At 43.5% G+C, this 16,912-nt stretch overlaps 1 protein-coding gene across 1 annotated transcript in view; it reads left to right on the top strand.

The window, feature by feature from the left end:
- The first annotated feature begins 7,010 nt into the window (after nt 1-7,010).
- Nucleotides 7,011-16,912, top strand: part of ACE2 (angiotensin converting enzyme 2) — a 51,387-nt gene continuing 41,485 nt past the window's right edge. The window contains 1 exon segment of the mRNA NM_001123070.1: nt 7,011-7,196. Coding sequence (NP_001116542.1) covers nt 7,011-7,196 — 186 coding nt within the window.

The following is a 16,912-nucleotide window of genomic DNA, read 5'->3' as shown; positions in this document are numbered from 1 at the left end:
TTACATAGTAGTGGTTGTGATGGGAATAAATTTTTAAAAGGTGATCAGTAAGCTTGAGCTCCACTCCCTGACTCATTAAAAGAAGAGAATCATAATTTTTTTTCATCTTTTGTCTTTTCAGAACCACACCCACGTCATATGGAGGTTACCTGGCTAGGGGTCTAATCGGAGCTGTAGTCGCCGGCCTACACCACAGCCACAGCAACACAGGATCCGAGCTGTGTCTGCGACCTGCACCACAGCTCACAGCAACGCTGGATCCTTAACCCTCTGAACGAGACCAGGGATGGAAACCACATCCTCATGGTTGCTAGTCAGGTTTGTTAACCACTGAGCTGTGACGGGACCTCCGAGAATCATGATATTTTTTAAAAATTCTGAGCTGTCAGATTGGCAGGAGGCAAAGCAGTGTTTTAGTACAATCGAGAGGCTATAGTCCTGATCAGCATTCCTAGGACCAACCTTGGCTCTATCTGGGTATTGTTCCATTAGCCCTTTCCTCTTCCGGCTTGGGAGGAGGGACTCGTTGAGTGCCTAGGGAAGATGGGGATGGAGTCAGTAACCAGCCTTAGCCAAGTCCCACTGATGACCCAGACCAGACAAATCCCTTAGAATACTGGAGGGAAGGGCACAATGGCTCCACAATGAACCAGCTAGACTTCAGGAAGATAACTACTGTTGGACATTTCTGGTTTGCTCTTGTGCTCAATCTGAAGACTGAGGTAGAGATCACTACGAATGGAGGCTTATTCTAAGATATTTAGAGCCAACTAAGAAGTATTATGCAAAGTGTAAAAGTCACCAGTCACCTGCAGGCTCCAGGTGACAGGCAGGAGCTGGCTCCAAAAGGAGTGAGTCTTCTGTGCTTTGAATGCCCATCAGTGTTTCAGCCTTGACCTGGACTTGGTCTAAGTCACTTGACTTTAACTCTGTCTCATGTCAGCCACCTTCTCTGAACCTGCACTTTGCTTCAACTCAACCATCCAGCATTCCTGAGATATGTCTACTTTTCTATAAACCAGTGAAGAAATGTGATACTCTGCCCGAGTTCCTGAAACTCCCTTTTGTAACTTCTCTGTACAGCCCAGAGATGGCTCCTCTAGGGAGGGTTGTTTCAAGTAACTTTTTCCCTTCTTATTTCATCCCATTTTACTCCTGAGGTCTGGACTAAGAAATACTTTTCAGCACACTGGGATCCTGAAGAAGTAAGATCCTTTCTTTCATCTTTGTCTTAACTAAAAAGACCATATTGACTAGTCATCTCTAGATGACCAGTCTCAAATTTATATCTTCATCCCTGACCTTGCTGCCAAACTGCAGATTTGCATATCTAGTTGCCTTTTCAGTATCTTCATTTGGATTTCTAATAGATACCACAAACTCCTTGCTTCCCTCCAAACTGTTTCACCTGCAACCTTTCTCATCTAAATTGATGTCTATCTCACCCTTCTGGCTGTTGAACCCAAAAACCATGAACTAATCCTTGACTCTCTCTGTCTTTCACAGCCTACCTCTAATTCACCAGAAAAATCCTGTTGGTTTTACTTTCAGATTTTATTGAAGTTCCAGCCATCTGTTCTCCATACAGCAGCCAGAGTGATTCTTTTCAAATATAAGTGAGACCGTGTCATCCTTCCATTCAAACTCTACCATGGCTTCCCATTTCACTTAGGATTAAAGGCTCAAGCTTTGCTTCTAAGGCTCTAGATATAAATTTATACTAATGACTCTAGTGTTACCTGCTACTCTGTACAGTCTGGGTGTGGGAATAAATTCGGGTTACATAGCAAGCTCTATAATGTCATAAATTCAGGCCAGTAGTAATCAGTACAGCCTCCCTGGAATCCACAGTTTGGCCTCACAAACTTGAACTCTGTCTGTTGAAAGTATTTGTCAATTTGTTTAATGAAGATTATCTTTGCTCTATCTGTAGGAAAAAGGGACAGCTATGTAACTAGAAATGTAAACAGGAAAGAGCTTTAGCTTTTCCTTTGGGCTAAAGAGTCAACTTGTTATTTATTTTCTGTAAAGTCCTTATGAATTCACTTTGTGTGATAAATATGTAGTCACAACCGATTGGACTAAAGGCAAATTTTTAAATTCTTGGTCGTGGAAATTTTAAAAGTCTCTACACTTTCTATTCCTGATGCCCTTTCTTATTTCTGTCGGAAGCATTACTCTGTCAATGTTAAGATAAGAAATTACACAAAACATCCTTGTCGCTCTGAAGTTGACCAAAGTGATCCTCTCCGCTTGAGAGGGAGATTTTGCTATAGCTATTTAGCAACTGCACAATTTATGACTCAGTTGGAAGTGCATAAAAAGTTGAGCAGTAAGGGGAATATGGATTTCAAAGTCTATGCACTTTGCTCAAGCAGAGTGAAGACCCACCCTCAGGTCTGAGCCTTTCGAAGAGGGAGATTTCTGACTGAACTCCATGGTTATCTGCTTTCCACGTTGTTCTTAGCAGACAGCAAATCAGAAACAGGGTGGGGATTTGCAGTGGGCAGGGCTACGAATGGTGCATTCTTCAAGAAGTGGCACAGAATTCAGAACCTGCAGAGACAGCAGAGTTATTAGCAATAAAGCTCTTTGGAGCCGTTTAATGTATAGCCCCAAAGATGTCACGTTAAAGCTCGTCAGTAAATGCTGGCCAAGATGTTGACACTGAATCATCTGGACAAAGGGAAAAAAAAAAGGACACATAAAATAATGTTCAGGCAACATCCTGATTAGGATGGAATGTATTTTAGAACATTTTCTACCTTAAGTGGTTAAAAAAATGCAAAACTGGTATAATCAAAGCAGTGCATTTTCCTTTTGCTTATGTGGGCCTGCTTATTCTCACAATATGACAGTTTTCCTACAGAACTCTTATAGATGATTCTCCCATTTCCCTCTCTTCTCAAAGTTCCCTAATGATTACACAGCTCCTCTCATTTTGCATGGCTTTTATTGCTAGGCTCCTGGCATTTTCCTCTGTGTTCTCATATATTCATCCATAGAATACTTACAGTGTGCTTGTGAGCTGGGTGTAATACGATTATCAGCTTTGAAATAAGGAAGTTAGGTGTGGGGGGAATATTACCTGCCTAAAGTCACAGCTAGTAAGTGGCAGAGTAAATCCGTTGAGCTACCCAAGTCTTCTTCTAAATGACAGTCCCGTGATGGGTCTTCTCTTCCCTGCGTCTCCTCTTCTATGTCTGAACTTTGCTTCAAATGACGTTACTTGAGACCTATTTACTCTCTATTTTCCTCTGGATATTCTCCTGTGTCTCTCTTAAATTGTGGGCCCCAGAACTTAGCATGATGCTCTAAATTGTTTGGTATCTGATACTTCTACTAACAAAGTCTAAGGTAGTCTAAGATGGATTTACCTCTTGGTGGCAGCCATGTTGGATTTATAGCTCATATTAAGGTTTTATTCAACCCTGCTTGACCGGGCTGCTTTGGTTGCTCCCTGACTGATCTCCTTACTACCCTTGCCCCTCAGTGCCTGTTCTCTAACCAGCAGTGAGAGTGATTCTGTTAAAACGTTTACCAGATCACTCTCTGATTGAACCCCTCCACTACCTTCCCATATACTCCAGCCACAAAGGCCTCTGATGGCCTTGAGACATTTGCCCTTGCTGTTCCTTCTGCCCGGAACGGTCTCCCCTCACATATCCTGTGCCTTTCATCTCTTCCTTCAGGTCTTTCCTCAGATGTCACCCTCTCATCCCCACCCCATCATTCACCATCTACTTTCCTACTTATTGTTAAGTCATAGCATTTACTGTCAGCTATTTGTTTGTTCCTGCTACTCCACGTCGTATCAGAGGATAGCCACGGGAACTTTTCCCGTCTTATTCATTAGTGTATATCCAGTATCTAGAACAGTGCTTGGCATATAGTAGATAGCCAATAAATAATCGTTGAATTGAGGTTCTTGTTGTTTTGGAAAGGAACTGTCGTTGATCAGAGGCCTGCTTAATTCTGTACCGTGTACTTCTTTTGGGGACATTTAGATCTAGTTATAGAACTTTACATCCTGCTAAATCCCTTATTGAAATGGAAGATATGAAGGAAATGAGGAAGGCAGCATCTGATCTGTTCCTAGCGAGTCCCTAGATATATATTTGGGACCAGAGATATGTATTTTCCAAGAGCAAACCACATTCTAAAAATGATAGTTTATCATTTTTTCAGGTGTCAAGATCAAACCCTTCCCTCTCCCACTTATGAAATTCATCCTAAAAGTAGAACAGGTTTCCTCTACCTCCAGTCTCCTAATTTTTTTTTTTTTTCGTCTTTTTAGAGCCGCACCTGCGGCATGTGGAGGTTCCCAGGCTAGGGGTTGAATAGGAACTCCAGCTTCTGGCCTATTCCACAGCCACAGCAACTCAGGATCCGAGCCGCGTCTGCGACCTACACCGAAGCTCACGGCAACGCCAGATCCTTAACCCACTGAGCGAGGCCAGGGATTGAACCTGTATCCTCATGGATGCTACTCAGATTTGTTTCCGATGAGCCATGAAGGGAACTCCCTCCTCTAATTTTTTTTTTTTTCTGATTCTCCATTTTTTCAAAAGAATCTGTTTGTTTAGGCCAGTTGTTTCACTGGGCCCCATCCCCTGGGTCTGTAGTGGATTCTTTCCGTGCTCAGAGAGGGCTCAGAGAGAACACTTCTGAGGAGCTTTTTACGCATAAAAATTCTAATAATCCAGTTGTTGCTGGCAGTTTGCCGTTATGAGCTAGTTTTCCTTTAGAATTATTGTGACAATCCTCCCATTTCCCTGGCTCCTCAAAATGTCTTGACTTCCAGAATTTTCTTGCCTCACTGTTATCTCAGGCTCCTTGTTCATCTATTTTTAGCTTTCAGATTTCACATCATTCTTTCTCTCTTTGAATTTGATCACATTAATATGATTTTCTGCCTCAATGTATTGAAGTTGGACTACTCCCGTTTTTGTTTTTCTGAACCCCAGAGCTTCATTCAGGAAGTGGCCTGAGTGGAGTTTTGTTTCAGCTTTTTTTTTTTTTTTTTTTTTTTTTGTTGTTGCTATTTCTTGGGCCACTCCCGCGGCATATGGAGGTTCCCAGGCTAGGGGTCGAATCGGAGCTATAGCCACCGGCCTACACCAGAGCCACAGCAACGCGGAATCCAAGCCACGTCTGCAACCTACACCACAGCTCACGGCAACGCTGGATCCTTAACCCACTGAGCGAGGCCAGGGACCGAACCCGCCACCTCATGGTTCTTAGTCGGATTCGTTAACCACTGCACCATGACGGGAACTCCTGTTTCAGCTTTTATTAAAGTGACATTCCAACTCTTTGTTCAGAGCCTCACACACTGCTCCCTTTTCTCTTATGGGTTTTTTCCCCTAATGCCTGTGAGAAGTGAGTGGATGTCAGCTTCCTTGAATGTGGGAGGAGCTTTACTGGAACTTCACTGACCCCTCCCATCTCACTTTCTTGGAACATTCTTTATCGTAATTGCTTAAATGTGTCAATTACTTTATTTCTTAGAAGGACCGTGTATGTTGATTCATATCAGGGGTAGTAAGAATCCCCCTCTGTTTGACGTGGCGGAACCAAATCCATCATCTTCCCTGAAGGCCCACATCCCTCTGCCCCTCCATCATTGTTCTTGGGTCGTTGATGGCAACTTGCAAGCCTGTAGTCTAGACTCAAACTGTGTGCCTTCGTATCCTGCCTCTTCCATTTACTGCCTGAGTGGGGTTTGGCAATTTATTTAAGTTCTCTGAGCCTCAGCATCTGTATAATGGCAATAATAAATATTGGCCTCTAGGTTTGTTGTAATGTTTCAATGAGATATTGTAATGCAAAGCACTCAGTACAGTTCTTTTTTCCTCTTCTACAATAATATGCACAACTTTGGAGTAAAGGCAAGTAGTGGAAAGACTTTTTTAGAAGCTCGCCTACTGCCATTTCACCTGGACCTGGAAGACGTGTTTTTTCTGGGTGAAGAAATGTTTTCGCTGTGTGAAAGTTTCATAATCACAGTGTAGCCGTCCCATGAGCCCTACAGTTTAAAGCGGCTCCACTCTTTATCGATGACATTCCTGTCTACACCCTGGGAATGAGGACACTGGTCCGGCTCCCGAGAGTCAAACCACTGACGTCTCTTTGAATTCTACGCCATGATCCATGGCTCTGGATGACCAGAACCTGACAAGGGCACGCTCTGAATTTCAGGCCATGGGGAGGCATTCTGAGTTCCTTGTGACCTTGGCTGAGTTCTGAGCAGGTAAGTGCAAGGGATAGACGCACACAGTGAAATCAGCCACAGAGCCAGGGTTTAACACGGGCATCTGAGAAATGGAAAATGAACCTTTTTACGTTTTTCCAGGTTAAGTCAGGAGAGTTAACTTTTGCAGTGGAAGGTAGTCTTATAATTAAAAAAAAAATGGCCGTGGCAATTAAAATTCATCAAAAAATGATCTCCATAAGGATGAGGGCAAAGTTGTTTATTCAGGAAGGGAAAAGATTACCCAAGTAGAGAGTTTCTTTGAATATGAGTTTGAAATGAAAAGGAAAGAGGGCTAACTATTAACCCAACTGTCTGTGAAACGTATAAGTCTCAACCTTACCCCCATGATCCCTAATTCTAGAGTTCGTTGCTCACTGGAAAATCGCGACACCTTCAGTGTATCTTTAACAGATTTTAAGGAACATATTAACCAAATGTACAAGTTTTGATTTGGCCATAAAGTTCGAGGAAAGCTATGGTTCTCTAGGATTAATGAATAACATTTGTTTATTTGATTTACTTTAAGAAATCATTCTAAAATCTGTTTACATATCTGTCCTCTCCGGGATGAATTTTATGTTGGTTCAGCAGATTGTTTACTGTTTTATCTTCTTCTTCCTTTTTTTTTTTTTTTTCCGTCTTCCCTGCTCAGTGCCCAACCCAAGTTCAAAGGCTGATGAGAGAGGAAAACTCATGAGGAGGTTTTACTCTAGGGAAGTTGTTCAGTGGATGGGATCTTGGCGCACAGAGAAAGATGTCAGGCTCTTTCTGGCTCCTTCTCAGCCTCATTCCTGTAACTGCTGCTCAGTCCACCACTGAGGAACTGGCCAAGACATTTTTGGAGAAGTTTAACCTTGAAGCCGAAGACCTGGCTTATCAAAGTTCACTTGCTTCTTGGAACTATAACACCAATATTACCGATGAGAATATCCAAAAGATGGTGAGTTCTCATGGCGACACAGGGGTATTTGTTGCTTCTTAAAAATCAGGTTATTGCCCAGAAAATGAAAAGGGAAATCAAAGAAATGCTCTGAGCAGTGAGATTGGATGTCTGCCTCCCTATTTCTGATTCTGAGTCCCAGATGGCTAAACAATTGACCTTTGGGTTCATTTGGGAAATTGTTACAAAATAATTCGCTGGTCTCAGTCCAGATTCTTGGAAACCAGTGAACAGGCTTTAGAAAGTTGCCACCATAATTCTCATCATAGTCAGGCTTTCAAAGCATTTCATGGAAATGCCATAAATTATTGTGTTAATAATTTCCCCAAGCCCACAATGTCAACAGGAATGTCTAAAGACGCTCTACAAATGATGTATTAACTGAAAAATGCAACTGGAGCTTTAGCGAAAGAGCTAGCTAGTAATTAAGATCGCATGGGTTGGGTGAGGTTGGCCCTGGGAAGTTCATTGTCATGGAACTTCACCGTCATGGAGCTCCGAGGGACTTCCAGGGGGTACGGAGTCCACAGAGCCCTCCAAGGAAAACCGGAATTAAACCAGTGCTGACAAATCTCAGAGTGCTCTGGGAAAGCAAGATATTTTGTTTGACAAGTGCAAGCTTTCAGGAAATTTCTTCCTTCGCAGATCCCAAAGCAGTGCTGGAAACGAAGCAGCATTATTTAAGCAAAGTTTTTTGGCATTTGTTCCAGCAATGCATTCCTTCAAAAAGTGTAGTTCAGAAGCTTATTTTTTCAAATAGGAGGTTGCATGTTTAAAGTAAATTATTGTTATTCACTGGACAGATCAAATTTGAGAGCTGCTGCCTCATTTGAGCACAATTAGGAGATTTTTTTTTTTTTCTTTTTAGGGCTGCACCTGCGGCATATGGAGGTTCCCAGGCTAGAGGTCTAATTGGAGCTACAGCTGCCAACCTACACCACAGCTCATGGCAATGCCGGATCCTTAACCCACTGAGCGAGGCCAGGGATCAAACCTGAAACCTCATGGTTCCTAGTCGGATTTCATTTCTGCTGCACCATGACAGGAACTCCTTTTTCTAAACCTCAGAGAAATCCAGGAGATTTTGATAGCCCACTGTTGTCATAGGAAAGCGTTTTCTTTTTTTTCTTTGCTCATATTTTGGTCTTAGCTCTTGTCTCTCCACTGTTGCTTTTTTTCCTCACTTTTGATTTCATCGCTGCTCTAGGTGCATGCAGTGCATTGTATGTTTGTTTTCATTCTCAGCCAAATGGTCCTGTAGGTGGTGGTGAAGGCTTACCAGCATCATGCCCAAGAGCTCTGGAGCCAAACTGCTGAGGGCCAAATCCTGGCTCCACTACTTTCTACCTGGGTCCCCTTGAGCTGGTTAATGAACCCCTCTGCACCGTAGGGTTTTTTTTTTTTTTCCTCTCAACTATAATGTGACCCTCATATTTGCCTCTCAGAGTGGCTGTGATGACTATTAATACAGAGAGCCACCAGTATAGCGCTCAATGCTTATAAGCATGGGAGAGCAGTAAGGTCTCATGGCTGTGAGTGTGAGAGGGAGTTAAAATCACTGAAAGGACAGGTAAGAGTTCTGATGAGGGCCCAGATGCTGAGAAGGCAAGTTACAGAGTGAGATGAGGTGATGTTTGTTGAAATCGTCTCTGGATCATTAAGTGCTATCGCTTCTAAATTACACTGGTGGATTAGAGGAAAGGCCAGAAACGAAAGGGCATAAATCCACGAAGTGTGGTCAAAGTACACAAAGTGTGGGCCCTTTGGAGGAAAGTGAAAATATCTGAATGCGGGAAGCAAGCAGGGGGCCCAGTATCTCCTTCCTCCAGCAGTGGCGAAGGGTGTATCAGTGCCTGTGTGAGTTTACCTGCGGAGGCGGGCCGTGCCCAGGGAGGAAAATAGCTCTTCTAGTCTCTTATCACATGTATGGAGATCCCCTGATGTAATGGGCACTGCAGCTGGTGCTACAAGAGGTACCAGGATGCCGGAAGCTGAGATAAGCTCCGTTGCTGGTAGCCAAGGCTCAAGAAGGAATTCGAGGAATGGAGGATGTCCCCAAGAAAGAACAACTAGAATGATCTAAGGTAATCAGAGACAGTAGGGAGGGAAAGCAGAATTAGCTAGGAAAAAATTGACTCAAAACGAAAAACAAAAATGAGTCTGAGATGGAACGAGCAAGGATAGTGTTCACGGTTGTACTGGCCAACTCTTCGTACTAGAAAGGTGATGCTTTTCAAAGCTCAAAAGAGATAAATTTACAGTAAATAGGAGGAGGTGCAATTTACGTTATAGGTGGTGAAACTGGTAAGCCTTGTAAAACTGGCCTTTTTTTTTTTTTAATCTAAAAAAGTGAGGCACTAATGAATCCGACTAGGAACCATGAGGTTTCAGGTTCGATCCCTGACCTTGCTCAGTGGGTTAAGGATCCGGCGTTGCTGTGAGCTGTGGTGTGGGTCGCAGTCTCGGCTCCGATCTGGTGTTGCTCTGGCTGTGGTGTAGGCTGGCAGCTGTAGCTCCGATTAGACCTCTAGCCTGGGACCCTCCATGTGCTGCGGGTGCTGCCATAAAGAGCAAGAATAATAATAATAATAAAAGTTTTTAAAAAGTGAGGCATTGAAAACTATCACTGGGTTTCTGAAGTATTTTAGCAAATGTAAGGATAGTGGATCTGCTGCGGGTCAGGAAGGATGGTGCAGTGTGTTTGTGGACCCAGTTCTTTGCCCGTCCCTCTATCCATGCCCAAGGTTGTGTCACTATGTAGTGCCAGCCCACTGAAGGTGATGTGACTGTGTCCTTTGCTGTGGGGCTTACTTTGGCCAGCGGGGTGTTAGGAGATATGATGCAAGTGGGGGCTTGGAATGGACCCGAATAACGGGGCTTGTCTTTTGCACCTTTGCCTTTGCATGAGAACATGCCTGGGTTAGCCAGCCAAAGAACGAGAGATGCGGGAGTATCTGCTGCGGCGAGGTGGGTTAAGAATCCAACTGCAGCAACTCGGGTCGCTGCGGAGATGCAGGTTTGATCCCCAACCAGTGCAGGGTTAAGGGATCTGTGTTGCTGCAGTGAACCAGGGGCGTCCTGGTTCACTGTTCCCGGATTGGGCGCTCACTGTTGCAGCTGCCCCACACCCCAGTGCACGCAGCTGAAGGGGTGTTGAAGACTATCCTGCTGGAGGCCTGGGGGGGTCTCCGGGAACACTTCATCAATAGTCCTTGGTGACCTCCTGGTGGAAACATCTCCTCACCATAGCCATCGTTGTGCTCTTGAGCCTTTTATTTGGACCTTGTGTAATTAATTGTACGTCTCGCTTCATTACATGCCGATCCGACGCTATGGACCTTCAGATGGTGATGGGAGGGGTGCCCAGTGTCATGCTTCGAAGCCCCCTCGCCGGTCCCATGAGTGGAGACCTAACTGCTTTCCCCTAACGACGCCCTTTTCAGCAGGAAGCAGTCAGAGGGGTCGTCGCCCCCTTCCCCCCCCCCGCAGTTCAAGTCTCCAACTCTGGGGCGGGGGGTTGGGGCAGAATAATAACGCAGGGGTCGGTGTAGGAGCATGGGCTTGATGCAGTCTTCGATATGGCCTTTGATTAACATGTGTGGCTGAAGGGCTCCGGGAGTGACATCCCCACAGGCCTTGTCTACTCCAGGGAGGGTGCCTACAGGCAGATGGACAGTAACCCCCAGCCCCCTGTGACTCAGTCTACGGGACGAAAAGGGCAAAGAAACCATGAGACTTACGGGACATTTCCACCCCTAAGACCCTATGGGACAAGGACTGATAACGGTAACTGGGCAAGGCCAATGGGAGAAGACCGCATCTTTCTGGACCCCACGTTGGTACCCACCCAGGACTTTAAGGAATAAAAACCCCTACAGGACAATAGAGAGGAGAACTCTTCTTCCCCCTCGCAGCTGTCCTGGGAGATGTTTGCTTTCCTATAATAAAGACTTTGCTTGCTGGCAAAAAAAAAAAAAAAAAGTTCTTGGTGAGTTAGCAGAAGCTGTGATTGGAGAGCAGGAGGCCCATACTTGCCCTTTGGGTGACTGGGGCCCCTAAAGTCCTTGGGCAACCTGCTTCCCTGACTTGTCTTGAGGGCTGGGGGCACAGTGAATGCAGAGCAGCATTTTTGTTTTGTTTTTTTGCTTTTTAGGGCCACACCCGTAGCATATGGAGACTCCCAGGCTAGGGGTCCAATTGGAGCTGCAGCTGCCAGCCTACGTCACAGCCACAGCAACTCAGGATCTGAGCCGAGACTGCGACCTATGCCACAGCTCTCAGCAGCACCGGATCCTTAACCCACTGAGCAAGGCCATGGGTCAAATCGGCATCCTCATGGAAACTAGTCGGATTCGATTCTGCTGCACCCCGACGGGACCTCTGCAGGGTCATTTTAAACTGCTATTCTGGGAGTTCCCATGGTGGCACAGTGGAACCAAATCCAACTAGGAACCATGAGGTTGCGGGTTCGATTCCTGGCCTTGACTCAGTGGGTTAAGGATCTGGCATTGCTGTGAGCTGTGGTGTAGCTCACAGACGAGGCTCGGATCGTGTGTTGCTGTGGCTATGGTGTAGGCCGGCAGCTGTAGGTCCGATTCAGCCCCTAGCCTGGGAACCTCCATATGCCGCAGGTGCAGCCCTAAAAAGCAATAACAAAACAAAACAAAAAAAAAGTGCTATTCTGTACCCCAAGGAGGGATGTAGACCTCATCCCTATCTCTGAGGGGTCTGGGCCACACTCTCCAACACATGCAAGTACCTGCACACAGGTCCAAGGATGAAGGTCAGTGTGGTGCAAATGCAGGGACATTCGGGATATCCGACGCTGCCTTGTCCTGCCCTAGCTGGCTGTGGTAACTTGGACAAGTCACTTATTTTTGGTCTCTTGAAACGTAAGAGGGCAGACGGGCCCAGCCCTGAGTTTTCCGTGGATGATCATGGTGAATGGCTAAGTTCCACACGAGGAGGATTAAGACACGTCAAGTGCATGGGAGGCCTTGTGCTTACTAGTATTTCTTTGTCATGAAACCTTGATACTGTCCCAGTTTAGTGATGTAATTTGGTGAAAGTGAACTTGAGCAACTCAAAATGACATGTTTTCTTACATCCAAATTTGACACAATTACTCAATGATCTGAGCACCCTTGACAGGACACCAGCGGCCACCAGCTACACCCAGGGTGGGCAGCCTGGTGGTCAGAAACTACCACTGTTTCTTAGTGTGGCAGTTAACTGGGCAAAAGAGAATTCATTTTATTTTGGCTAAATCCTTTGGTTTGGAGCGATTCCATAGGGTTTTTAGATCTAGTTATAGGACCTAGGGAATATGGTGATATTTTTCTTTGATTTTACTATTGAGGGCTTTTAACAACAGCTTTATTGAGATACGATTATGCACCACAAAATTCATCAAAGGATACACTTCAATGCTTTCTAGTATACTTACAGAATTGTACAACCATCATCACCATCTAATTTTAGAACATTTTTTTTGCTTATTTATTTATTTATTTTTTTAGGTCCGCACCTGCTGCATATGGAGTTTCCCAGGCTAGGGGTCGAATCGGAGCTGCAGCTGCCGGCCTACACCACAGCCACAGCCACAGCCACAGCCATGCGGGATCCGAGCTGCATCTGCAACCTACACCACAGCTCATGGCAACACCAGATCCTTAACCCACTGAGCAAGTCCAGGGATCAAACCTGCATCCTCATGGATGCTAATCAGATTCGTTAACTGCTGAGCCATGACGGGAACTCCTCATTTTAGAACATTTTTATCATCCCCAAAAGAAACTACATACCCAGTAGCACTCACCCTTCGCTCCCCCAACCCCTAGCTCTAAGCGACCACTTACCTACCTTCTGTCTCTATAAATTTGCCTGTTCTGCACATTTCCTATAAATGGACTCATACACTTGGTGATCTTTGGTGACTGGCTTCTTTCACTTTGCAGGTTGCAGCATATCACTATTTCGTTCCATATTATTGCCAAATAGTGTTCCATTATATGGATTTTTCTTTACTTTTTATTGTAAAAATTTTCAAACACATAGAAAAGAAGAAAGACTAGTATGTTGAAAATCCTTTTATCCATCACCCAGCAATTATCAATACTTTGGCCAATTTGATTTGATTTTTCGTCCCAATTCCACCTTTATTGGATTATTTTGTGGGAAACCCCCAACATCATATAATTATATGTTATGTGTAAATATTTCAAGTTGTAGCTCTCAAAGTAAGAATTTTAACAATAATAACAGTACCATGCTGAAAACTTAATAATTCCTCAATATCATCAAATATCTAGTCAATATTCAGGTGCATCCTAATGTATTATTAAAAATTTTTGCAACCTGTTTGTTTGAATCAGGATCTAACAAGGTTCTTTCCTGATCGTTTTGACAGATGTACTTTGTCTCTTTTAATCAATAGAGTCCCTCCCTCATTTTTTTTTTTGCTTTTTATTTGTAGAAGAATTGAATTGTTGATCCTATATAAACTCTCACTTTCTGGATTGGCTGATGGTGCCCCCATAATGTTGCCTAACATGCTCTTTTGTCCCCTGTATTTTCTGTAAAGGTATAGATCCAGGGCAGAGGTCAGCATACTTTTTCTTTTTTTTTTGCTGTTTAGAGCCGCACCCACAGCATATGAAGGTTCCCAGGCTAGGGGGTCGAATTGGAGCTACACCTGCCAGCCTACACCACAGCCACAGCAACGTGGGATCCGAGACACATCTGCGACCTACACCACAGCTCACGGCAATGCCAGATCCTTAACCCACTGAGCGAGGCCAGGGATGGAACCCGCCACCTCATGGTTCCTAGTCAGTTTCGTTTCTGCTGCACCACGACAGGAACTCCAGCACACTTTTTCTGTAAAAAGCAAGATAGGCATTTTTTCAGGCTTTGTGAGGCCTACAACCTCTATTCATCTCCACCATTGTAGCACAAAAGCATCCATAGACAGTCCATAAATGGGTGTGAATATGTTCCAGTAAAACTTTCTTTACAGAAACAGATGGTGAGCAGAGTCCTGATCCAGAGACTTGACCAAAATCAGGTTTCACTTGTGAGTTTTTTTAATAGGTGGAAATTTAATTGACACTAGGAGCGCTGTGCAGGAGTATTGAGTTAAGAAATTAACAAAAAACTAGTTCCTGGAGCTCTGGGTAAAGAAGCAAATTAAAAAGTCTGTAGGGACCCTTTTATAACCAAAGCTCAAGGTGTTCCTACCTTATGCAGTAGACAAATAAATTTAAGATAGACTAAAAATCAAATAGAAAAAACAACACTTAAACTGTTATAGGAAAATAGAGATGACTCTTGGTTAGGATTGGCTTATTAAATGACTTTTGGTTGGGAATAGTTTATTAAATAAGAGACAAAAGGATCAATCTATAAAGGAAAAGGCTGAGCAAATCAGTTGCATTAGGATTAAAAACAAACTTCCGTTCATTAAAAGACATCATAAACACACACACACCCCTACACACACAAGACAAGAAGCAGACCTTGAGAAAACATTTATGATACAGATAATTAACAAAAGATTAACAGCCTGAATATATAAAGGAATTCCACTAAGTGATAAGACAAAAATCCGCTGGAAAAATGAAGATGTGAAAAGCAAATTCATAGAGGAGGAAATTTGAATATATGTGTTTACATACCATGTATATCTGTGTATATATAATATATATATGTTTAACCTCATTAATAATCAAGTGGATAACATTATATTAACAATGAAATGCTGAGTTGACATAAAATCAGATTGACCATAATTTGACAGTATCTATTGAAGTTGAAAATTGCTTTAACCCCTCCATTGCACCTCTAAGAATTCCACCTGGAGAGCTTCCCTGTATGCGTAAGAAACTTTCACTTGGTTCTTGCATCTTATGGAATTTCCATATGGCAGGTTAAAATAGAATGTTGGCAATTTCGTATGATTTACCCTAAAATGAGGATGTATATGGTAAAAAAAAAAGAGTAATACTTAAAAACAGGAAACACAATAAACATCCACAGAGGAGAAATTATTAGATAAACTTAGACTTGGTTATGTATTTAAATGTTACAGAGCAGTTAAAATGAATAAATTATATATACTTGAAAAACTGGAAACAAAATAATGTTGAGTGAAGAAAAGCAAAAGGGTTTTCTTTTTTCCAACTTCGTTGAAATATAATTGACATATAACATAGTGGAAATTTGAAGTGTGCAAAGTGTTGATCTGATGCACACATATTGCAAAATGATCGCCATGGTAGTCTGGTGGCAGTAGCCTTAGCTAACACCTGCATTACGCCACATAATTACCATTTCTTTTGTGTGTGGTGAGAATATTTACCATCTATTGTCTTAGCAACTTTTGGGTATATAATAAGGTATGAATGACTATAACCACTATCTTAAAATGTCTGAAGCAACTAACTATTGCAAAATGTCAACATGAAAAAAAATCCGAGTAGAAGTTTTCATGGTATTTGCTGTGTTACTTATCCTATACTATTATTTTTTGTTATAAAGTATTGCAAATATATATCTCGTGGGATCCAATTTCAGGAGTGAGTGTTTTCCTTCCCTATGAGGTAAAATTAAGAAAAGTGGAAATGTTTTTTTGTCTGTTTGTTTTTGTTTTGTTTTGTCATTTCTCGGGCCGCACCCACAGCATATGGAGGGTCCCAGGCTAGGGGTCTAATGGGATCTGTAGCCACCGGCCTATGCCACAGCCACAGCAATGCCAGATCCAAGCCACATCTGCAACCTACACCACAGCTCATGGCGACGCCGGAGCCTTAACCCACTGAGCAAGGCCAGGGATCGAACCCTCAACGTCATGGTTCCTAGTCGGATTCACCAACCACTGCACCACGACGGGAACTCCGAAAAATGGAAATGTTTGAAAGCCACACCCCTTCTTCTCATCTGAGAAAAGAAAAAATATATTTTTTTCTTTTTCTTTCTTTCTTTTTTTTTTTTTTTTTTGTCTTTTTGCTATTTCTTTGGGCCATTCCCGCGGCATATGGAGGTTCCCAGGCTAGGGGTCGAATCAGAGCTGTAGCCACTGGCCTACACCAGAGCCACAGCAACGCGGGATCCAAGCCGTGTCTGCAACCTACACCACAGCTCATGGCGACGCCGGAGCCTTAACCCACTGAGCAAGGCCAGGGATCGAACCCTCAACGTCATGGTTCCTAGTCGGATTCACCAACCACTGCACCACGACGGGAACTCCGAAAAATGGAAATGTTTGAAAGCCACACCCCTTCTTCTCATCTGAGAAAAGAAAAAATATATTTTTTTCTTTTTCTTTCTTTCTTTTTTTTTTTTTTTTTTGTCTTTTTGCTATTTCTTTGGGCCATTCCCGCGGCATATGGAGGTTCCCAGGCTAGGGGTCGAATCAGAGCTGTAGCCACTGGCCTACACCAGAGCCACAGCAACGCGGGATCCAAGCCGTGTCTGCAACCTACACCACAGCTCACGGCAATGCCGGATCCTTAACCCATTGAGTGAGGCCAGAGATGGAACCCGAAACCTCATGGTTCCTATTCGGATTCGCTAACCACTGAGCCATGACGGGAACTCCTGGAAGATTTTAAAATATAATTTAGGATTTTACATTTTCAGTCCTCGAAATTACAAAGGATCTCTCTTAAGATGAGAATCTGGTATCCACTATAGTTATATGTAGTGGTTCAGAGAGG

The sequence above is a fragment of the Sus scrofa genome, chromosome X, assembly GCF_054392235.1.
Source record: "Sus scrofa isolate SSC_HxYL_T2T_F1_AM1 chromosome X, Sscrofa_HxYL_maternal_Yorkshire_Landrace_v2.0, whole genome shotgun sequence".
Lineage (NCBI taxonomy): Eukaryota > Metazoa > Chordata > Mammalia > Artiodactyla > Suidae > Sus > Sus scrofa.
The sequence above is the reverse complement of the archived record's forward strand: the minus strand, read 5'-3'. Positions and strand labels throughout refer to the sequence as shown.